Genomic DNA, 25785 nt, shown 5'->3' with positions numbered 1-25785 from the left:
TAGAAAGTACAGTACATACATAAGCTTTTGTACATAAAAGACCTGAGGTGCAGGTGTTATATGTGGGAAGTTGTTGCATATGACTGGTTACGTCTGCTATACCAAATTCTCCGGTTGGGATTTCTGAAGTCTATTATAACCTTTTTGGACCATGGACGACAGACATACATGGGGTTGGATGTTGCCTGAAATGGTGGGGGGAGGGGTCGGGGTGGTGTGTGTGTGTGTGTGTGTGTGTGTGTGTGTGTGTGTGTGTGTGTGTGTGTGTGTGTGTGTGTGTGTGTGTGTGTGTGTGTGTGTGTGTGTGTGTGTGTGTGTGTGTGTGTGTGTGTGTGTGTGTGTGTCTCCGCATGCATGCAAGGTCCCAGAAGTAAATCTAAATCCCAGATGGCAATCGTTCACCATGGAAACTTATCTTTATGAAAAAAAAATGTTTTATCATTAATGGCTTTGCCTGCTGGAGTCAATTTACTTTACCAGAGTTGGAACCCTCATCATACAAAACTACAGCAGTCTGGAGCAATTACTCTTTGACCTATTATCATTAGGTATTAAAATGATTATGTAAACTTCATGACTGAGTGTTGTTCAGTGTGACCTTTAGGAGAGGAGAAATGGTACAAATGGGCCACTTGAGGACATTTCCTACTGCTTTCTGCAAGTTCATTTGCTCAATATGCCCTTTGGACAGTTCACTCCCTCCATCAGCAATGCCTGTATTGATCTAAAAAAAAGAACGATGAACTGAATTATCATTAAAATATTTAATGCTGAAATCTCCAAATAAAATAATTCTTCACAGAATGCTCCAAGCAGATGATAAGAAGCTGATGGTGACAGTGGAAGATTATCTATTGGCTACTTTTACTTTGGATCTACACTACTGCTATTTATTTTCATACAGTGGACACACCCAAACATTATTAAATATCACCCAAAAGCTGCAGCTTTTGTTTTTCCACTGAAAACCACATGCCTAGAAATTGGACCATGCTGCGGCATTTATTTGGCACTTTGAAGAATTAATACATCTCATCTTGCACACCTTCTAGAACTGTGTTTTTTTTAAATCCCCATTATCACCCCCTTTGTTTCTTGACAAATTTTCTGTCCAGTCAGCCAGCCTATCTTTCTTGCCGTTACTCGCCACCTCAATTCACTAATTAGCATCTACATCACAGTTCCAAGCTTAGTGTAAAGCCAGAAATTTTACACTCCATATTGGCCTATGTCAAACAGAGCAGTGGCCACAGTGCTAACATAAAACATCAAAGTCTCCCATCATCCAGTGTTAGGTCTGCTTTGTTCATGAATGAGTGAGACAAACACCAGACTGAGTCGAAATCAGGGTTCTTTGTTCTTTATTACCGGATTGTAACACTTGCGACTAACAAAGTTAGTCGGAGAATGCATTCTGCCGTTATCAGCAAAATGGTGATTTTTTATACCCTTGGATACATGCTTAGAACATCATCATATCATTACTTGTCCAATGACTAAAACTGTTGCTATCCTTTCCCTGCTAGCTTCCTGCCTCTCAATCCATCAATGTCTCTCTTATCTTGTAAGTACAAGGATGCATTTACATCTTGTTACAGCCCTGTACATTCCCATCTCATGATGTTTTACCTTACACCAGTCTGAAAAAGAACAGTTTACATTGTTCTCTCTCTTCATATTCATTATTTTATTGACCCATTAATTCCATTCAATTTTGTTAGCTAGGCTTTTGAATGGAACTTTATCAAATGCTTTCTGAAAATCCATGAAGTCAACATAAGAAACAGAAGGCCATTTATTCTCTGATTCTCTGTTCTGCCATTTAATAAGATAATGGCTGGTCTTTTACCTCAATGATACTTTCCTTGAGTAAACCCATCTCCTATTTCCCATTAATATATAAAAAAAATATTAATCGTGACTTAAATATACCCAATGATCATGCCTCTACTGACATGTAAACTCCAAAAACTGTTTACCTCCATGGTGGAGAGATTTGTCCTCCTCTGCCCAAATGACTCTCTCCTTACTTTGAGACTGGAACTCATGGTCTGGAGCCAAGCCAGGGGAAAAATTAGCATCATACCCGCCTTTCAGAAATATGCATGTTCTATTGAAATCACCTCAAAATCTCTAAAGGATGTTGAGGCCAAGTCGTCTACTGCATTCCCCTCTGCAACCTTTTCCCTTACCCCAAGAAAAACTAGATTAGGGCTTGCCTTTAACAAATTCATGCCAACTCTCTTTTATCAACATAAACTTCTCTAAAGGCTATTGGTGATTTCAGTGATTGTTATTTCTAAAACTTGGTGTTAAACTGACTGGCCTGTAATTGTCTGACAAAACCTTGTATGACTTTTTGAAAAAAGTTTTTTTTTATTTGCCACTTTACAGTTCTCTTGTACCTCTTTTCAATTTAGAGATCGGAAGATTATTCAAAGCACTTTTGTAATGTTCACTCCAACATTTTACAGAGGCTGTCCACCTTTTAGAGTGGGAGTGGTCTCTACAAGTTTAAGGGAAATTCTTATTCTAAAAGCAACATATAAAACAAAATTGGGAAGTCTGAACAGAACAGCAGTGCAGACAGATCGTGCATGAAACAATTATAAAAGCATACACTGCAGATTTTGACCAACATACCATGAAGGACATCCACTGGTGCTAGTCAGAAAATACCTGATCTTGTTTGAGCTCTAAAGTTAAACTGACTCAGCCCTAGTTAGTAGTCTGTTGGAAGACTAACTGAGGATATCAGATGCAGTAGAAATCTAGAGAAACTATGGTTTTATCTATAGTGTAAAGCATTTTGCAACATCTGACATGTTCAACACTCACAGAAGTTGCAGGACCGACTTAAAACTTTGACGGATAAAGCAAGCTCTGAAGAATAAAGGTGAACAGTTTCATTATATGTTGTATGATTATTCACCTCGATCGTGGATTTCAGATATCAAACTTGGTTTGAAATAAGGGAAAAAAAGAACAGGAATAAAACTGAAATAAAGCTCAGAAGACCTGTGTGTAGAGCACAATTTCATGCTTATAGATTTCCATTTCTTAGCAGTAGGCTCCCAGAATACACCAAAACGAAGCATCTGTCCAAAAGTACAAATGATAAATTGATCATAGGATAGAACATTCCTGTCACTAAATGTGTAAGTTCTCTGCTCCAATACAAATCTCATCAACACAATGCCACACATTTCACTGAGATGTGAATAATCCCTGGATCAGTGAATGCCAAAAATGGGAAAGTACCAAACTGAGCTTAGATCTCACTCATGAGTCTTAAAGCAGCCACTGACAACTGAACATATCCTTATCTTTATCTTAAAATAACAGTGGTAAGAATGAAAGGTACCTGCCTTCCAGTCAGTTTCAGATCAATAAAAACCCCTGCCAGTGCTTGAGAAATACTGTATTTTTTTCCAGACAAAGCAATTAACAATTGAAATGGTTTCCACTATAGAGTGGTTGAGGGAAAATTGTGAAATAATTTAAGATCCACCTGGATGCATCAATGTTGGGAGTTTGGAATCATTGTGAATAACCTTCCTCTTTAAAATTGTCCGTGATCAGATGTTCACTGATGCTGCTTTAAGGGCATTGAACAATATAATGAACATGTGATGGAAGGCTACTCATGTTTTCAGCCAGTCAGTTTAATGTGATTGAATTTGTTGTTAGATTTGGTCAATTCTAACAAATACACAGCAAAGGATAACTACTACAGATCTATTCACAGAATAGATGGTGATGCTGCCAGATCCACTGGTGTGGACTTGTGGGGAGTGAGGGAGCGAAGTTGCAGCACTCCCGCAGGGTCCAGCCACTCAGTCACTGCCGTCGGCTCCACACAAGCTTGGAACAGCCCACTGAGGGAGCCAACAGTGGCTTTATTTGAAATCCTGCATCCTCAGGGTTGCGCCCAAGGTGGTGGTTCCTCATATTCGGCAGCAGCCACGATGGGCTGTAGACTCCAGGGAAGAGGAAGACTTGAGCAGGGCACCACAGGTCAGGAAGATCACCACCCATCTGAGAAGAAGTGGAAGAAGTGAACCACAGGACTGTGACCATTGAAGTGGACCAGCGAGGAGGCTCTGTGGCTGAGCGACCAGTGTAAGCAGCCACTCGGGAGGAGGAACCCACGGAAATCTCAGGCTGCTGGAGACTGGGACAAACTAGCTGGAAGAGTACCAGGTATCGGAACTGGGATGTGAGGGGGTGCTGAAAGGTCCTTGACTGGGTCGGAGGTTCAGATCTGGAGCTCAGGTCACCAATGTGGACTGGACTCTAGATGGCTGCAGATGTGCTGGAGGTGAATCTACGGACACTTGGTGACTCTGGGAGGGGGGGGGTGCTCTTTTTTTGCTTCTCTTTCTCTGACTCTAAGTCTCACTCTAAGAAATGTAAGTGGCGCTTAGGTAATTTCTGCTGTTGGCAAATCTGACTGCCTTGCAGCAGGAAAAAAGGAATTTCATGTAATAGGAAACTGTTTTATATCTTAGGACAATAAATTGAATCTTGAAAGGTACTTAATCGGCTTGTGGAAAATGATATCTAACTTATGATCATTGAAAAGAGTTTGGCATGAAGGAAGTAACTAGACAAGCCAAGAACTGGGGTCTAGACTGAACAAAGATATTTTAGCCAATATTGGGTTGAATGGTCTCATGTGCTGTAAACTTGAATTATTGTGTGTGCTAGAGAGAAGCACAAATAATTCATTGATATTTTTACATGTAACCACCAGCCACAAAATTCATGATAAACTGCAAAGTAGAAATGCTATTGGCTTGTTTATGACCTTAGGATTCTTGGCAGTACCTCAGAGTCAATAGATAAGTTGCAGCATTTCAGATTAAATAAAAATATCTGGCCCTTGTCTGATATAACTAAATTCCAAACTATAACAGTGCCCCAGACTCAAACAAAATTCAGTAATCTCCATAAGACGATCCATCTTATTCAATGTTTTGAGGCCATCACCTCATGACCACACTCATTACCTTAACACACACGATCAAATCAAACTGCCTCTGAAATAAAAATTGATTGACTCTAATAAACGCACAAAACTAATTAGACAGATTGTATAAATTGAATCATCTTGCTTTCGTTAGGTCAAGCAGGGCAAATAATAGAGAATCAAAAGTTGGTCAACCTGGGAAATGCTGGATTTCATACATTAAAACTCTAATTACTAAGACTTGAGATTAATGAAAATAAAATTGCACTTAGACCACCCAGTGGCAGGATAGAGACACCTCAAAATGGATCTGTATAATTAAGAGCCACAATCTGCAAGAATTAACTAAAGTGTGCAGGTAAACAATTAAAAAAAAAGTCTTTCTCATCCTGATTCAGAAGTGGTATTTACTTTGAGCTGAGTTGAGAGTACAGAAAGAGAGCTGATTGGTGACAAGAAGCACGGGGGTCAGTGGAGTCTATCACAACAGAAGTCTTATGCTTGTAGTACAAAATTACAGACATACTAATTTACATATTATACAGGCTGAAAATCAATGATATCATTTTCAAAAACACAAAATTAACATAAAAGAAAACAGATTTTGTGGAATATTTTGCCAACCTCAATCTCCAAACAACACAGTGATCTAATATATAAGATATTCTATTTTCTGGGAAAACCCTAAAGCAAAAAAGAACATTTTGAAGTTTTAATTACACAGCAAGAATTGACTATAAGTTACTTCATTATGTACCTTGTTACAACAAGTACTTTAATGCTATAATTGGACAGAACCAAGACTTAACAAAGGAAGCCCTCATAATGTAATTGAATAGTAGCTAACATCGCTAATATACAGTACTTAACATTTAAAGGTACAATCGCAACGCAACCTTATTTTTAGGTGGAAGCAGAATTCACCTTTCAAAGTTTAGGGGCAAATTGTTGGTACCAATACTCAAATGAGCACAGGTTTTCTCATCTAGCGGCATTGTGCCGGGGATACTCATAGCTGCAGGAAGGCCATCTTTATTGCATTTGATTGCTGCAAGATTGATGCTTTGGACAAAGAATATATGTCAAGATATATAAATATCGCAAGCAAGGCCAGGATTTGTAGGTATTCCTTGAGAAAATGGCAAAGAACCATTTTCTATAATGACCACATTCCTTGTGTTAAAGATTCTTCCACGGTGTCCTGATCACACTTTTAGGGATTTTGGTCAACATCAACAAAAGAGCTTCAATATATTTCCAAGGTAGGATGAAATGTGATAGAGTCAACACAGGAGTGATTTGATTAGAAATCTTCCCAATGCATCTGTTTCCTTCCAGGTAGTAGAGGATTTGAGTTTTGAAGCTGATATCAAAGAAATCCTGGTGAGTTATAATAGCAACACTATTAGGCCAGCACCCTGGGTTAGAACCTGACACTGCTTGAAAGGAGTTTGTACCTTCTCTCCCTGTCTGCATGGGTTTCTTCCAGGTATTCTGGTTTCCTTCCATCCTTCGGAAACCGACAGGGTTTGTAAGTTAATTGGTGTATATGGGCAGCACAGGCTTCTGGGCCTAAAGGGCCTGTTACCATGCGGTATCAAGAAAGGCATCTTGAAGATGGTGTGAAACACCAAAGTCTGCCGATGCTGTGATTGTAGTAAAAACACAGAAATGCTGGAGGAACTCACCGCGTCTCGCCACAATCTTGAAGATGGTGTACACAACCATCAAGATACACTGGTGGTAGGGGGTGGAATGCCATTCTAGTGGGTTGTTTTCTTCAACGTGATATTCTCCAGTGCTTTTGAAGCCGTGCTCATCCAGGCAAACGGCATCATTTTGAGAACTCGCTCAGCCGCTATGCTGATGGTATATCACTGTGCTACTATCGCGGGTGGCTCTGACATTTGATGTTTCACACCACACCCGCCATTCGTATTGAAATGGTGATGGATGTTAAGTGGAAAATATGATTCTGCTATAAAGACCAAATGCTGGTATTGAGACCAAATCAGACACAGGAATCTCCAATGTCCATAAGGATAACTTTATAGGAATAACTGGTATGCATTTGTCAGGTGTGCTGTGCTACTGTGTCTACTGCTGTAACAAGGCCTATGTAAGATGGTCCAGTAGTTTGCCATAGCAATTTGGTACAATTGAAAAACAGCTTAGTTATTTCAGAACCTAGTTCTTACTCAAAAATACTGCCATGGTTCTGGTGTGTAATACAAGAGGGTTAAGAATGGGATATTAACTTCCTTAAATTGCATTATTAAACCTAATGGATTTTTGTGACAATCTAGTAGTTTTATTTTTATTCCAAATTATTTAATTAACTGAAAAGTTTTTGAACTGCCATGGGGAATTTGATTATGCTTCTAGAGCATTCCCTCAGTCCACGGACTACTAGTACAGTAATATAATTCCTAAGATTACTGTCCTCCTAAGATATAATGAATGCATTAGTGTGCTCAATCAATAGCTTCAGACCTAAAATATTTTTAAAAGCTCAGCACAATGAATTAATTGTGTTATTAATTGATTAATCAGTATTGGTTGCACTCTGAATCTTTCTGTCTGAAAAGGTGGGGGTGGGTGGGAGAGATGCAGAAATCAGTTCTGGGATATGCACTGAATGTGGAAGAGTGTACAAGGCTATAAGTGGAATTAGACAGGAATGCTCTAATTTAGATGGCATGGGCAAAATGGACCATATACTTTCATACTGAGCTGCAAATTTCTAAGATTCTATTCTCTGAATACATGCAGTGTAATTTAATATAATTTAATATAAATTAGACACAAATAGAATATTTGTCATACCCACACTCCTGTTCGGCTCCGAATCATGGGTCCTCTACTGGCATCACCTACGGCTCCTAGAACGCTTCCACCAGCGTTGTCTCCGCTCCATCCTCAACATCCATTGGAGCGCTTTCATCCCTAACGTCGAAGTACTCGAGATGGCAGAGGTCGACAGCATCGAGTCCACGCTGCTGAAGATCCAGCTGCGCTGGGTGGATCACGTCTCCAGAATGGAGGACCATTGCCTTCCCAAGATCGTGTTATATGGTGAGCTCTCCATTGGCCACCGTGACAGAGGTGCACCAAAGAAGAGGTACAAGGACTGCTTAAAGAAATCTCTTGGTGCCTGCCACATTGACCACCGCCAGTGGGCTGATATCGCCTCAAACCATGCATCTTGGCGCCTCACAGTTCAGCGGGCAGCAACCTTCTTTGAAGAAGACCGCAGAGCCCACCTCACTGACAAAAGGCAAAGGAGGAAAAACCCAACACCCAACCCCAACCAACCAATTTTCCCCTGCAACCGCTGCAATCGTGTCTGCCTGTCCCGCATCGGACTTGTCAGCCACAAACGAGCCTGCAGCTGACGTGGACATTTACCCCTCCATAAATCTTCGTCCGCGAAGCCAAGCCAAAGAGAATATTCCCATTATCTGTGATAACAATGTCAATAATATAAGGGGAGGAGGAGGTGGGGGAGCAACAGATTGGCTCGCTTTTGATTGCTGCTTAATGCTCTTTGTTTTAATTGCCTCAGGCACTCTGTCACCAAACTTGGAAGAATATGCAACATGTGTTTTCTACTCAAAGCCATACTCAAGCTTTCCAGTGATTTCTTCATCGTTTGACTGGACTGCCAAAAACAATGCTATTTAAAGTTAAATGATCACAACCCTGTGCAAAGAAGTGCCTGGGTAGAACATCCTTCACACTTTGACCAGCGGTGGCCAAATGCTACATTTAGAGAGGTTTAACCTGAAGCAAACAAAAAATACTGGCGACACTTAGCATGTCAGGAATCATCAGATGTGTGTGTTGTCCCTTGATTTCACACTGGGTTTTGTGGGAGCATTACGGGCGGTTCTAGGTAGAGAATTCTACATGAGAGCAGGATGGAGAATGAGCACGACAGAGTCACTCTTGTGGGCTGTTACACAAAATGGTCATCCGATTCGATTTATCCAGGAGACCACATTAAAATAATGAAGAAATTGGAAGAAGGGAAACTGAGTCTCTGGAGGATGAGAAAGGAGGACATAGAAGTGTAGGTGCTGCAACCATATTGGAGTTTAATTTGGTTCCGAACTTTGCGTTTGTAATTAATAATTTTTTGAGTTTGGAGGCCTGCTGAAAACAGCAACTGGAGAGCATCTTGGACAAATTTAATTGTGTTCTCACTACATGTGTAATGCATATGTTCATGGGGTATGATGGTTGCTGATTGACGTCTTGGAACTGAGAGCCTTGAGTAACTTTCTACATCTTAAACTGTGAGTGCAGAGAGTGGTTGTAGAACTCTTCACAGATTATGATTAAAACTGGGATCAGCCTATGTTGATATATCTCACTCTAGAGCCCACTGGATAAATTCCTTCTTTTCTTTTGGTAGCGGTGTTGTCCAAAGATTTCAGTGAACCAGAATTCCTGACTTAAATAGAAATAGGCTGCGCACTTTTTGTTGTCTTTCATAAATTGTACAAGGTGTAATATTTACAAATTACAATGAAACAGAATTCTCAGGAGGAAGACACTTGTGAAGATACAAAATTCAATGCAGGTCTATTAAAGTGATATGTAGAAAAGAGTCTAAAAACATAAAAGAATCTATTTTGTAGAGCATCAAACACTTCTTTCTGTTATTTGTGATAAAGAGAAGACTGAAGAGAACATAACATTTAGAATTCCATTCTGTTATATTTTAATTCTGTTATATTTTATGAGATAATGGGCCACCTTTATGTTTGGTCACCATTCAATTTAACAAGTCTTGAGCAGGATGCAGCATGTTAAGGAACAGCAGCTTTGAAAAGGTTTATTACGGGAAATATAAAGCCTTTTCAAAACTGCATCCTTTTGTTAGGGAAGGAAAAAAGCAAGTCGCTCAGCAGAATGAAATGCAAATCAATCATTGAGATGGCTCATCCATTCTGCCTAATGGTGCACCTTGAATAAATCCATTGGCACAATGCCTCAAAACGAACCTCAGCTGGAGTCTCACGTAAAATTCTTCAGCTTAAAATATTGGTCCAACAATGCACCACACCAACCACTGATCAATATCTCCTCACTCTCAGCTGCTGACCAACAACCAGCAGAAGCAGTCCATTCCCTGCTCTTTCCCATAGGGCTGCAAACTCAAAAGGGTTCAGAAGGTTCATATTGCTCACATCAGCACTATGTCATTCTTTTTGATTTCCTGTGGGCAATTGCGCAGTGGGTACGTGCAACAGTATGATATACCTCAGCATCAATATCTAAAAGGACAGGGCAAGTTAAGAGTTTAGTTCAAAGAAAAAATAGATTTGCATTCTATTTCAATAATCCCTCCATTTAGATGGTGTTTGAGCTGTGGAGAACGGGAGAAAAATACCTTGCCAAGAGAATAGACAGATGTGCAATTTTTTTTAAAAAAACTGGTTCTTGAAGAAAACCAGGAAATGCTGGAAAATCTCAGTGGGTCAGGCAACATTGGTGGAAAGTAAGTGATTCTGACTCCTTCACCAGAACTTGAAAATGAAGCTCACTGTGGAGGCTGAAAAAAAAGAAATGGTAGGTGTTCTTTCAGGGATTCAACAGCAAGAGCAGAGTGTCTTGCCTCTGGATTTAATGCAGAAAATGAGGAATGACCAAAGCATAAATGAATCCTAGAAAGGTAGATAAACATCACCTCCGTGAAAGATGCCAAGATTCTTCCAAATTTTCCTTCGTCCCTGAAGGATTCAGCAGATCAGGGACTGACAGCAGAATTGTCAGCAAATCTTTATTTGAGCTATCAAATGGCCCAAATCTGAAAATGTAAAATGCTGCTCGATTCTGCTGAAACCTCATCTCCTAGCAAGGTCTAAAAGAGATAGTTATGAAGGTACAGATACCCTTTCATTGGGATTAGATGCTGCAAATGGAAATAAGATCTGACTGAAATGTACACATAATTATGTTCCACTTACGAGTTGACGCGGCAATTTGATTTCAATTTTTAATATTTCAGAAGTGAACCAAATTCTTAAACATTAAATGTTTCTTTGTTTCTAAAATTCTTTTGACTTTCTTCCCTGAGCTGAAGGGTACAACCAAACTGCTTGTTTTCTACAGTCTTCTCCATTTTTACAGGTCATTACAACTCTTTGGTGACACATGCAGATTTTTGAGCATTCTTGTTCTTTGAAAATATATCACAGAGCAAATAGACTGGAAAAAAAGGTCAAAATTAGAGATTTTTGGCTTGGAGAAACACACACTGTAAATATTCAGCTTGTTAAATTAAAAGATCGCTGAAACACACTTTTAACCCATTTTAAGTCTCATTTCCTAAAGAAGTTGTTCAAAATTGTTGATGAGATACAACAGATATCAACAACCTAATTCCTGCAGTCCAGGAAGGGATATTTGCAGAGCCAATAGATGGTAGAAAGCAGTTTCCCAATGAAATGGGAGACAAAAACAACTGAGTAAAATACAGTGAAAGCTCATTAGAACACGATTCATTAATCTGTGGAATTTCTTATAACGTGGGTATCTGTTGACCCCAGACATTGATTTTAGGATGCCAGGCTAACAGTGTTAACAGCCACAAACTCAAAAACGGGCTCTTATGAGTTATTTACTAGATGTATATGTTAATATATGGAGTTTAAAGGTCTTAAAGGTCTTATTATAGGGTTTGAGTCACACTATTCTGCTTTCCTGCTTCCTGAATCATGACATATATGCATCTGTTCCACAACTCGGAATCTTGGACCCCAACTACCGTTTTACAGTACCAACATTTGTTTGGTTTGTTGGACAAGGTTTGACTTTTAAATGGTAATTGGGATTTGACTAACCCTGAAAACAATCCTTTACACTTCCCTTTACTGATCCACAACATTAAATGTGCTATGGGATAAAGTAACACGAACAGGTAGGAAATGGAAAACACATGGTACTGCATTTAGTATCAGGGATGGATAACTAATATTTCTTTTTCAGCATAAAATTTGGATGGTGATATTATAAAAAGGATTGATATTGGTTTGGCCATCTATTAAAATTATTATTCAATTTCGACTGAACTCAGTCACTTAGCTTGACTTCATTTTTCTTGGTGTTTCATAACCTTGTTGTGATTAAATTAGAATTAGTGCTGTTCAGTTTACTTGCTGTACATTATATTAATAATGTTCTCCAGTCCACTTCAGTCAAGTACAGAGCTCCATCTGAACCACCAGTTAAGAGAAGATACTGGATAGGCGGCAAACAGGTTAGGCAGTGCATTAATGCTCCTGTTAAACAAGCCTTTACAAATTTTATTGTTTGATAGTAACACATAAACATTTGGCGCATTCACCCTGTCTTGATATTTCACTCAAGAAGTTAAAAATGTTTTTCTATGTCATTTTAATTGATTCAAAGAAATCCAAAACAAAATTACTTGAATATTAATCTTGTTGTAATTAAATTTGTTTGACTGATATCTCATATATCTTTATACCTTTGATTTTCTTTTAATACTTATACTCTTTTAATACTTATCATATATAATATCTGACAATGTGGTTAGGTAAGGGATTTGAGTTTTTCTCCTCTACTATTTTCTTTCCTTTTTTTTTAATATTATAGTTCCCCCCCCCCAAAATGTATATTCTGTTTAGAATATGAATTATAAATATGATTTACAATGTATGTATGTTATTATATATGGAATGTCTTATTTAGTTTATGTAACTGTCCATTCTATCATTGAATGGTACCCTTTGTATTTGTATGTTCTTTATTAAAATTAATAAAAATAGTTAAAAAAATTAATCTTTGATACATTTGGATCTGATTGAATTTCATAGCATTATCATTTACTTAACCAAAGATTAGCAGTTCTGTGCAGTATGAAAAACAACAACAAGTGTTAATGATAAAGGGATGTAAGAGCTGGAGCAGCATGAATGATTTTGCTTTGACTTCACATATTTGTTGACAAAAGCGACGTTCTACGACACTCTTGGGGTGAACGAGTGCCCAGCTGTGGAGGTCTAAACACAATGGAATCATTGTGTGCTCTGGCAGAATTCAGAAGGGCCTCTCAGAGACTATATTGCATCAAGACTGAATTTCTATATTTACAGCTGTTTCTCTGAGATTAATAGATTTTCACTTGGCAATTAAAGTAAAGGCTTACGTCCTTGCATTCCCAGGACTCACATTAGGAGCCTTGCACAACTGGATAATGAAAGTTAAAATGAGGTACTGCTATTGTCTGATGAGACTTTTACATTGTGTATACTATGGTGAAGACTAATTATTATTGCATTCTCAAAATGAGTGCCCTCAAACTACTGCAGAAAACAGACGATCAGGTAGACAAAGCCAAGTGTCTCCTCTGAGGATTACCTAATCAATTCATGACTCTCAACCTCACAAGAAAGATGTGGATGAATGCATCTGAATAGCCCACCCCAACTCATCAGTTCAGAATGCACATGCAGCTCAGATATCCGACTGTTTCTAAAATGGCTCCATTGTTCTGTGCCAACATCTTCCTTGAGGAAACCAGTTCAAGTTATTGTGTGGAAAAACATCAGACGTAACTCCTAAATTTGTTTTTCACTACTTGCACCTGGGAATCCCAATATCCAGATACTGTTTATTGCTTACAAAATTTGCATTGACAGAAATACATCTACCACCTCATTATTTTTTGCTGTAGAATTTTGTTGATATGTTTATGCACGACACTCACTGTAAGCCTTATTGTTTAAATACGACTTACCATGTTTCTTGATCTTACTGTGGCAGAATAGTCTGCTCTGCACTTGATGACATAATTCATGGGGTGTGAATTATATGGTATATAGACCATGGACACTTAACTTTTCCATGTTATGTGAGTCAATGTTGAGAACTTACTTTATAAACAAACATTTAAAAACATTGCAAGTACTCAACATGATAGGTAGCATCAGGGAGGTGAGAAATAAAACACGGACTATTCCACCTTATGCTGCTTGGCTTGTTGGATTCTTCCAGCAACTCTGGTTTCTCTTTCAGATTCTTTGTATCTGTAGTTTTTTGTTCCAATAGTGAATTTGTTCTTGTTCCTGGAATTTAGGCCATCACTGATTCAAAGTAGCACAGCAACAAATTAAAAATAAATTGTTGCTTGGGAGGGAAGAGTCACGTGAATTCTTCATCTGCGCTTTACTGCATAACTGATCTTAAAGCCATTGCATATGACAAATCTATTGTCAAGTAAATAGGCACAATATCTTACTTTCCACAGCTTCTGAGGTGAGAGAGAAATAAAAGAGGAAAAGGTAATAATAAATATTCATAGTTGGTCGTAGCTTAAAAAAGTGTTCTGAGTTAGTTGTGCAGACAGATCTTTGGTGGTTTTGAAGAATCGATTAGGGTAGGATGGTGAGTTCAAGAACTTGACAGCTGTCAAAAAGAAAACTATACTTGACTCTAATGTGCTGGATTACAGGCCTTTGTACGCTGAAAGTAGTATGAGAAGAAAGTATGACCTGAACAATGGTGGTCTTTCATGAGGTTTGTGGTCTTTTCAAGGCAGCGATTCACATAGATGTCTTCGAAGGACGAAGAGATTGAAGGCTTTGAGGGATGACCGCTACTTTCTCCGTCCTTCTGTGTTTCTGGACATTCAAGTGTCTAATCAGACTGTGATACAACCAGTCAGTACACTTTCCATTATACACTTATAGAACTCCAATGCAGTATTCAAATGACATGCCAAATCGCATTACACTCCTTAGAAAGTAAAGCATTGGTGTACCTTCCTCATAGTTGTTCAAAGTGCCAGCTGCAGGAGATATCTTCTGATATATGGATACCCAGGAAGTTGGATACTAATCCCCTTCCACCTCATTCTATCGATGAAAACAGCCATGTGTCCCTTGGCCTTCCCTTCTTCAAGTCCACAATAAGGTCCTTGGTCTTATTGATGTTAAGCACAAGATTGTTGTTCCAGCCCTAAACCGGATTCCTTCCACATCTGAGTCATTGTAATTTAATAAACAATATTACAATTGTTTAACCAATATTAAGTCATACACACCATTCTGCCATTCAATCAAATCCTGGCTGGCTTTACTTTTCTACCAATCCCAAATTTACCAACTAAGATAAATCTAGAGGATTAAATACTATAAATCAAATTTTCTCAATTTAGTGAGCTCAAAGGGATAAATATCAAGTGTGAATTTGATTACTTCTGGAAAGGAAGCACACAAAAAATACTGGGGAAAAGCTGCATGTTCAAGAGTTAGATAAATTGATAAAATGTTTTTGTTAGATCATCTGAAAAGGTTACTGGAGGCACCAGCCTATTAACAAACTAAAGCAGATAAAGATATTTGAGCATTTTCTTGAAGAATTTAACTGACAAATGAAAATTTCACTTGCATCTTTTAATGATTTAGGCTCCCACTACAATCCTTGGAATTAAAATGATGGTTTATAGTACCCACAACACATCAATCAAAAATGCTAATCAGTTAATAAGGAAATACGATTAAGCCGCGTCATCTCTTACAATCCCCCAATTGCATGATAACTTTGACAATGATTTAGAAATGGATTCTGGCATGTCTGGGTAATATGATCCATCCATACAGCTAGCAGATGTAGAATAGCAGGCTGTGATTTTTTTTTCCTTTTACTTTCTATTTGCAAGGACTAGATGTTATTTTTCTGCATGAGAAAGGTTTTGATGCCATTTGTGGCCTTGTCTATCCAGTTTGCACTGGCCATATCTACCTTCTTGAGATATGTTTTCGTTGTGACATTCCAAAATTTCCTCTGATCGCCATGGCATCTCTGTGTGTGGCTTGGAATAGAAAACTTTGGGGAGTTGATGGTTAGTACTAAACTATGAGAACCCATCTGAAACCTCCAAAGTTATTCTCACCTTCCAACTTTCTGGGAAATATTACTAAGCTTGTAAAACTGATGTGAAAGTGTTTTTAGTTTTTGAATTCCATTTGAATAAACTCACATTCTGACAACTGCAAATCGATACTAACGCTCTTTTGTACCTTACAGCAATAATATCATCTTTAAAAAAATGATCTGGAAAGGTACAGGAGTTCTTTGTAAATGTGGTAAATGTGACAACAGAAATTCAAAAGTGAACATTAATATGAAAAGGCAGGTTATATTTGACACTTCATAACGAACCATGCCTGTGGGTCAGTAGTTGGAAAAATGTTAATATAAAACACACGTACACACCCATTTCCAGTCTCCTGATGTGATGACCCCTTCAATGTTTGAAGGAGACTTGTGAATAGAAAATAACTCCATCACTACATACTGAGAGAACCTCAACAAATGGATTTAGTAATAGAGTGAATAATTATGATAATGTGACACAAAATGATTAAGTTATTGGTTTAAAATTTTTAACCGCTTGAGATCTGGTGACACATCTACTTCTGAGAAAAAGTCCTTGTTAAAACTTATAACTACATGCAAAAAAAAATCCTTAAATCTGAAAGTCAACACCTAATTTCTCAGCTTCAGATGAAACAATATCAGGAATATTTTTACTTTTAAATAAATGTCATGCAGTACAGCAAAAGGCGCCAACTGTGAAACATCCTGGCAGGAACACACAATCTGCCCAAGATCCTCCAACCTCCCGGTGATCATTTGCTCAATCAAAGTTCACTGCCTGCAAGACAGTGGACAGGATGCCGATTGTATTTGCCTGCGTAGTAATAATAATAAGTGCAATTAAATCAAATTTGATATATTAAAGTTATGATTTTCCAATTCAAAATGGTGCAATATGTCAAAATTATAAGGACTGATCCATTCTTATTTCTGAGGTTTATTATCCTTGAGGAAGATTTAACAGTTGGGATTTGACGCAGTCACAGAGGTTCCTGCAAATCATGATTGCAACCATGGACTAGCTGCAAGTAAACAATTATTTCTATACTGTACATTTCATGCTTACACTGACATTGCAAATTTTAAAATCACTATCAATGTGGACACTTTTACCAAGGGTCAGGAGTTTGGTCTTGCTGGGCTTTGCACTTTAAACACTTAGCTCTTCATTTATTCCAGTTGTACATGGGATAACAGACCATTAATGCAGTTGGCCATCACTCATAAAAAAAAATGGATGCACACAGCTTTCTGAGACTTGTTATTGGCTATATAAAACTAAACAATTATGGATATTTTGGACAAGGGAAAGAGCAGAAGAATTGGCCTTTTCAATAAAAGAAGGTGAAACATTTGGAGATGATGTAAAATGAGTTGTTATGAAATCCATCCTATTTGCTACAACTTGATTTACACCATTCTATAAGTGAAAATTTCCATTAGCATTCTGGAATTCTACAGATGCCTTTATTGAAAGATGCACCATTTTGCCTACATGCTCTCTCCTTCTCCAAGAAGGATTCAAGCAAACTGAGATCTTTCTCTCCTGCACGCAGAAGAAACAGAATTCAGAGATCCAGCATTTATTTTCAGTGCACATTTACACAAAATGAGAATGTAAAATTTTATAATTATTCAGAACACAATTGTACCATGGCCCAAGCAGTTCAAATGTCTGCTGATATTGAGAACTAAACAGCAAAAATGATACATCAGACATTCGGGAACTTTGGCCTCAGGAAGCCAATGTTCTGAGCCAGGGTCATAAAAACAGACAGAAACGCTGGAGGAACTCAGCTGATCTCACAACATCCATAGGAGGAAATATATATTACTGATGTTTTGGGCCTGAGCCCTTCTTCAAGGTATAAAGACTGGAGTCTGGAGAGAGAAAGAGGGACGAATGGGAGGGCGAAGATTCTAGACCAAAAGGTGTTAATTGGATATGATAAGAGGAAAGGTGAAATTAGAATTTTGCTCTGTGAAAGGAGACAGAAGTAAAGGGAAAGATAGAAAGAGCTGGGAGAAGAAAAGGAGGGGGAGTGTGTAAAAAGAAACTGGAGAAACTGATGTTAATGGCTTCGGGTTGGAGGCTGCCAAGATGGAAGATGAGGTGTGGTTTGTCCAATTTGCAGGTGGTCTTAGTATGGCAGTGGATGAGACCATGGACAGGCGTGTCACCAAAAGAATGGGACAGGGAATTGTGGTAGACAGAAATCCCTGAGCCAGGGATGTACAGGCAATCATTATTAATTAGTGTGCTCTGTTTAAAGTACTTTATAATCAGGAGGAGATCGAGAAAATGGGGAAGGCCCATTATCCTTGCTGAATCAATACAGGACCACATTCACCCAGGTTCATTGTGGAATATAGGCTCAAGTTACATAAGTTTGCAGAATATATAGAATGGTAAAATATTGTTAACTATTGTTGCTTACACGAGTCACTAATTTTTAGGTGGCATGCATTGGAGGTCCTTGCCTTTAGCAGGAACTCATTGATATTCTGTGACAGTTGATGCTTCATTGAAACAGAATCATCCTACACACAAAACCATTCCTTCCTTTGATTTTTACATGACAATACATCTCTCTTTATTTCAATATATAGCTTATTTGTATAAGTGGTATCAAGCATTTACTACTCACCAATGAAAATTTGTTCACTTGGACATAAAGCTTCTGTACTTCCAGTTCAGTCACCTCTGGTTCACTGCTCGAGAACTCTTTAGAAACCTCCAGGTAGGACTTCAGCCATTCAAACTGCATTTCCTGAGTTGGACACAAGCTGAAGTCCAATTCACTCAGACCTGTGGGAAAAAAAATAACTTCTTGCCTAATTGTATGCTAATCATGGAACACTGATAAATTATCATGAAAATTAATATTTATATCAGAAAGAGTCCAAAATCTGTTGGATGAAATTAAAAGCCATTGCATTTCCCTTCAAGAGCCAGCTGTAATTCATTCCCCTATGTCCACATCTATTGTGTCCATCTGCACACTTCAACACCTAAATGCTTTGTAGCCAGGAGTCATACAACAGACGGCTGGAATATGGAGCAGCAAACAATCTACTCGAGGAGTTCTTCCAGCAGTTTATTTGTTACTTTATAATTCTAATGGTGTAATTCCTCAGTCCTGACTTTGAGGCTATAATGTCAGCAAAACAATCAACATTCATTCCCCCGAAACTGTGAAAACTGCTGCATGTTCGGGTTGATCACTTATACTTAGTTTATTTCAGAAGTCCTGAAAGTCCTAACATCTTCCAGCACAAGTAAGGGAAATCAACAATCTTTGATAGACAAGTAATTACAAACCAACTTCATTACAAATTCTCTGAAAGTCTTATCCATCCTTGCATAAGATCCAGGAGCATTCTCAATAGTGTACAGCCAATATTATATTGCAAGCATGAGACACAAGAGATTGCAGATGCTAGAATCTAGTCTGGATGAAGGGTTACGACCCAAAATTTTGACAATTATTTTTCTTCCATTTCTCGACCCACTGAGTCCATGCTGCAGATTGTTTATTTTTAAATATTTTTGCAACATTACAAACATATCAAAAACTAATTTGGTGATAGTGAATTGTAATTGCTTCATATCAGTATTTCAAAATAAAATGTACTTTGAGGACTTGCTTTTGTTTCCCCAAAAACTTTATTTACGATACTGTGAATTCTTAATTTTATGTTTATATTCCAATCTTCATTTCACGTTTGAAAAATGTTCAGAATGAATGAGGAACTAAGTTTGTTCTTTCCTGGTTTGATACAAATGAGAATTCTTTAATATGAATGTCTGCTCTGCCAGGTTGATGACATCATGACTGCTAATCAACAGGGATCATCGTTAAACTGACACCTAGTGATATTGGAAAAGGAAAATCCACATGATGGAATTCACTTGATCTTTATGGAACACTTTCTTTGGGATCAGTGCTTACTGCCAATAATTCTCTAGTGACTAAAATCTGGATCAATAGCTTGCACTGTCAGCTAACCAATGTGATAGCTAAGGCATGCACACATCTGTAAGTCTGATTTTTTCCCCCTCTCAGTAATATTTTCAAAATAAAACATAATAAATTGAAACCAAAAAGTGAATCTATGAATCAAAGGTACCCCAGGGGTAACAGCTAAGGAGCTAACTAATGGTCAATGAACAGTCAGAAACCATAAACATAAGAAGTAGGGATTTACTCAATATATTCTTTGAATGAAAATGCATTCTTTCATTTTTTTTCATACTATAAATGTATATCATTAAAAAATAGAATTTCACAATGACATGATAACCAGTTTCAAAAACCTACCGCACATTTTGTGATAGCAAGAAATTAATGGAAGATACGAGCCATGCCATTGCATTGTGATAAGAGCAGTTTGCAAATTGTAGATATGCATCTACACTCTCCATCCTGAGAGTGTACATCAGAACATTTCTGAGTTGAACCAATAAAAGTTGGATCTTCTCTTCACTTCAATTTCTTTGCCTTTTCCAATAATGACTGTGTAAATGAATCCTCAAGACACTTACATGTTTCACATTTGAATATTCACACCAGAACCTTTCAATTAATTAACCAAGAACTTCTGAATTTTAGACACAATTATGAGCTCCTGATAGCTTTTTATGTTTCTGCTTAGAAAGTAAAGCAAAACTTGTTTAAAGCATGTTTTTTTTTTATATATTCCTCAGTGGAAAAGTTGAAGGGGTTCCAGTTTCATTTGCCAAGTAATACAAACCGAGCTGGAAGACAAAGTTGAATTAATGGATTTGTCCTTAATGGCTAATCTGTGGCAAGCATAGCAAATCCCCAATCATCATTTTTGGACCCAATTCAATTGAAAATGCTCTACATTCTGGAAAAAAAAAAGAGTTACTTTTTTTATTAAGAAAGACTGGAAAATGTAAATAATAGGCATTGAATAAGGTTTTCTTCCATTCACAGAAACTGGTGTTAATTAAGGATTTTAAACTTTCTAACAAATTATTGGATGGAATGATACGAACTGTGTTTGAATGGAACTATAATATGGCATTGGATGACAAGGAGAGACGATAATGTGATGAGGCCCCCTTCTCCAAAGCTCTCTTGGCTCCAAGGCTACCATATTCGATAATCCAATACTCTCTCAATTAAAACCAGAATTTACCCTAGCAATGCTCCCAGATTTTCTGGGATCCACTGTCATTTGTCCTTAGAATTATGTTCACTCATCAAACAATCTAATTACTCTTTTCATTGCTCATGTTTCTCAACAGTCCTCCAAAGGATTTCAGACCCTCAGAACCACAGCAATCTTTTCCAGATCCTGACTTTCTTTTGCTATTGCCCCATGATCGCAGAATTTGTGACTGTATGGCCACATCTCAATTATCTGTTCCAAATATGCTAGAAATGCTCCTAAGTAGTGGTTTTACATCCTGGTCTGCTCGTATCAGTGTTCCCAGATCTAAATATCACTTAAAAAAATTTCTGAGATCTTCAGTAATTCCAATTCCCAATGACTTCAAGTCCAGGTGGATAGGAGGAACGGAGTGTGAGGCCAAATCAGCCATGATTACATTAAATGGTGAGTAGGCTTGATGGTCCTGCTTCTATTTCTTATGTTCTTATGATTCAAGAAGATGCATCGATATCCCAAAAGTCACTTTTTGGATCTAGTAAAATTTTGGATTAATGATGAATAATACCAAGGATTTCTGAATTAGGGCAGACCTGAAATCAGCAGTACGGTTCTTTTATTTCAATTAATGATGTTATTGCCATATATTTAAGTATTTAACTAGAACTTAAAGAAACCCGACAGTGCAATTTACAGCAATATTAAAATAAAATGCCAGTCCAGTATTAAACAAGCAATTATCTCTGAGGTGGGAGCTAACAATGTCAATAACAAAACAAGCTGCTGGAGAAACTTAAGGGTCAGGCAGCATTTGTGGTGAGAAAGAGGTCATTGACACTTCGTGTTGAGACCCCACATTGGGACTGACAATATCATGGCAGCAGAACTGTTTGTTCTTGACTATCTAAACCATTCACTTTTTTTCACCCCCTCAGCAGCATCCAAGCTCTCTATAATCATTTAAATTTCATAATGTCTGATTTCCTCTCACCATTCAAAACATACTGGGGTTTTAGGTTAACTGGGCATAAAATGGGATGGCGCGGACTCATGGGCTGAAATGTCCTGTCATCATGCTGTATGTCTAAAAAATTTTAAATATTTAAAATTTAAATTCAAAAGCCATCTACAAATTTGCTGAAGACGCCACAGTTGTTGGCAGAATCACAGACAGCAATGAGGAAGCATACAGGAAAGAGATAAAGAAATAGATCAACGAGGTGAGTGGTGTCAAACAATAACCTTGCACTCAACTATAGCAAAACAATGGAACAAACTAGACTTCAGGAAGGGGAAACCAGAAGAACACAAACCAGTCCTCATTGAGGGTTAGCAGTGAGATGGTAAAGAATGTCAAATTCTTGGATGTCAATCTCTCTGAAGATCTAGCCTGGGGTTATCACGCCGATGTAATCATGAAGAAGGCTTGCCAGTGGCTATATTTCATTAGGAGTTTGATAAGATTTGGTATGTCACCAAAGAGACTTGCAAATTTCTACAGGTGTAACGTGGAGAGCATCTGATTGCTAATTAGTTGCATCACTGTCTGGTGTGGAGGTGCCAATACACAGGACAGGCAAAGGCTACAGATAGTTGCAAACTCGGCCAGCAACATCATGGACATTAGTCTACACTCCATTGAGGACATCTTTAAAAGGTAGTATCTCAATAAAGCAGCTTCACTCATCAAGGAGCCTTAGCACCCAGCACTTGCCCTCTTCTCACTGCTACCATTAAGAAAGAAATACAGGAGCCTGAAGACGAACACCCAATGTTACACAAACAGCTTCTTTCCCTGCAGCATCAGATTTTGTATGGTCAATGAACCATTTTGCTACACTGCTTTTTTCTCTTCTTTTGCACCAATTATTTATTTTGAAATAGCGAATTTATGGAAATATAATTTATATCAAATTTTGGACCTGTAATGCACAATACTGCTGTGACAAAACAACAAATTTTGTGACATATGTTCATGACAATAAACCTAATTCAGATTCTGACTCTGATGTTTTTAGTAACCTGTTCTGATAAATAGAACAGAGAATAGGGGAGACGAAAACATGTTTTCTTAAAGAGGTGACACAGCTAGGCAGGCTAGTAAAGGTGTCTCACTCACTTGCTTTCATCAGTCATGACATTGAATGCAAGAGTAGGAACATAGTGTTACATCTGTTCACAATGTTGGTGAGACCACATTTGGAGAACTGTGTCCAATTCTGGACACATAAGCCACAGGAAAGGATGTTATTAAACTGGAAAGGGTGAAGTAAAGATCGACAAGAATATTACCCAGACTGGAGGTTTGCACTGGTAAAATTGGATGACAAATAAACTTGAATATGAACTTGAACAGTAAAGAGAGACTTGAATAAGCTAGGACTAGAGCATAGGAGTCTTAGCACTGTCCTTCTAAAGGGTTATAGAATCACAAGCAACTTAATTAAAGTGAATGATCACAATTGTTTGTCCAGATAGAGAAGTTTAAAGCTAGAAGGTATAGATCTGAGGTGAGAGGGTAAAGGGTACCTGATGGACATCTTTTTTTCACTTAGAGGATGGTGGGTATATGGAACGAGCTGCCAGAGGAAGTGGCAGCAGATGAAGTTTCTGTATTCTTCACAAACACTTCCTTATCTCATGTTTTCAAAACATTCCTGGGCTTCCTGCCAATTCTCTGGCTGGTATGTCTTTTGTGTGTACATGTATATATATATATATATATATATATATAGATAGATACACACACACACACACACACACACACACACACACACACAAATATATATGTATATATATATATATATATATATACATATATATGTCTTCTTCTTTGGCTTGGCTTCGCGGACGAAGATTTATGGAGGGGGTAAAAAGTCCACGTCAGCTGCAGGCTCGTTTGTGGCTGACCAGTCCGATGCGGGACAGGCAGACACGATTACATATATATAAATATATGTATACACACGTATATATGTATATATATATATAAATATACATATACATATATATGTATATATATACGTATATGCATATCTTCTTCTTTGGCTTGGCTTCGCGGACGAAGATTTATGGAGGGGGTAAAAAGTCCACGTCAGCTGCAGGCTCGTTTGTGGCTGACCAGTCCGATGCGGGACAGGCAGACACGATTGCAGCGGTTGCAAGGGAAAATTGGTTGGTTGGGGTTGGGTGTTGGGTTTTTCCTCCTTTGCCTTTTGTCAGTGAGGTGGGCTCTGCGGTCTTCTTCAAAGGAGGCTGCTGCCCGCCAAACTGTGAGGCGCCAAGATGCACGGTTTGAGGCGTTATCAGCCCACTGGCGGTGGTCAATGTGGCAGGCACCAAGAGATTTCTTTAGGCAGTCCTTGTACCTTTTCTTTGGTGCACCTCTGTCACGGTGGCCAGTGGAGAGCTCGCCATATAATACGATCTTGGGAAGGCGATGGTCCTCCATTCTGGAGACGTGACCCATCCAGCGCAGCTGGATCTTCAGCAGCGTGGACTCGATGCTGTCGACCTCTGCCATCTCGAGTACCTCGACGTTAGGGGTGTGAGCGCTCCAATGGATGTTGAGGATGGAGCGGAGACAACGCTGGTGGAAGCGTTCTAGGAGCCGTAGGTGGTGCCGGTAGAGGACCCATGATTCGGAGCCGAACAGGAGTGTGGGTATGACAACGGCTCTGTATACGCTTATCTTTGTGAGGTTTTTCAGTTGGTTGTTTTTCCAGACTCTTTTGTGTAGTCTTCCAAAGGCGCTATTTGCCTTGGCGAGTCTGTTGTCTATCTCATTGTCGATCCTTGCATCTGATGAAATGGTGCAGCCGAGATAGGTAAACTGGTTGACCGTTTTGAGTTTTGTGTGCCCGATGGAGATGTGGGGGGGCTGGTAGTCATGGTGGGGAGCTGGCTGATGGAGGACCTCAGTTTTCTTCAGGCTGACTTCCAGGCCAAACATTTTGGCAGTTTCCGCAAAGCAGGACGTCAAGCGCTGAAGAGCTGGCTCTGAATGGGCAACTAAAGCGGCATCATCTGCAAAGAGTAGTTCACGGACAAGTTTCTCTTGTGTCTTGGTGTGAGCTTGCAGGCGCCTCAGATTGAAGAGACTGCCATCCGTGCGGTACCGGATGTAAACAGCGTCTTCATTGTTGGGGTCTTTCATGGCTTGGTTCAGCATCATGCTGAAGAAGATTGAAAAGAGGGTTGGTGCGAGAACACAGCCTTGCTTCACGCCATTGTTAATGGAGAAGGGTTCAGAGAGCTCATTGCTGTATCTGACCCGACCTTGTTGGTTTTCGTGCAGTTGGATAATCATGTTGAGGAACTTTGGGGGACATCCGATGCGCTCTAGTATTTGCCAAAGCCCTTTCCTGCTCACGGTGTCGAAGGCTTTGGTGAGGTCAACAAAGGTGATGTAGAGTCCTTTGTTTTGTTCTCTACACTTTTCTTGGAGCTGTCTGAGGGCAAAGACCATGTCAGTGGTTCCTCTGTTAGTTCTACACCGACCTGCGCAACCTCATCCAACGTACCCCTACAGCCGACAAGGTTGTCATCCTGGGCGACTTCAACGCTCGTGTCGGCAAAGACTCAGAAACCTGGCCAGGAATCCTGGGCAAGCATGGCGTCGGCAAGTGCAACGACAATGGGCGCCTCCTGTTGGAGCTCTGCGCAGAACAGCGGCTTGTCATTACAAACACCCTTTTTCAGCAGAGGGACAGCCTTAAGACCACCTGGATGCATCCCCGATCCAAACACTGGCACCTCCT

General features: G+C 38.9%; 1 protein-coding gene across 8 annotated transcripts in view; it reads right to left on the bottom strand.

The window, feature by feature from the left end:
* LOC138742820 (ethanolamine kinase 1-like) overlaps positions 1-25785 on the bottom strand; it is a 369247-nt gene that overhangs the window by 90144 nt on the left and 253318 nt on the right. For 7 of the 8 annotated variants that reach the window (XM_069897775.1, XM_069897771.1, XM_069897766.1 and 4 more), the window contains exon 6: positions 18535-18695. In XM_069897775.1, coding sequence (XP_069753876.1) covers positions 18535-18695 — 161 coding nt within the window. Of the gene's footprint in view, positions 1-11089; positions 11189-18534; positions 18696-25785 lie in introns of those variants that run through there. The other variant, XM_069897758.1, reaches the window with a different exon arrangement.

This window comes from Narcine bancroftii, chromosome 1 (genome assembly GCF_036971445.1).
Source record: "Narcine bancroftii isolate sNarBan1 chromosome 1, sNarBan1.hap1, whole genome shotgun sequence".
In the NCBI taxonomy this organism is placed as follows: domain Eukaryota; kingdom Metazoa; phylum Chordata; class Chondrichthyes; order Torpediniformes; family Narcinidae; genus Narcine; species Narcine bancroftii.
The sequence above is the reverse complement of the archived record's forward strand: the minus strand, read 5'-3'. Positions and strand labels throughout refer to the sequence as shown.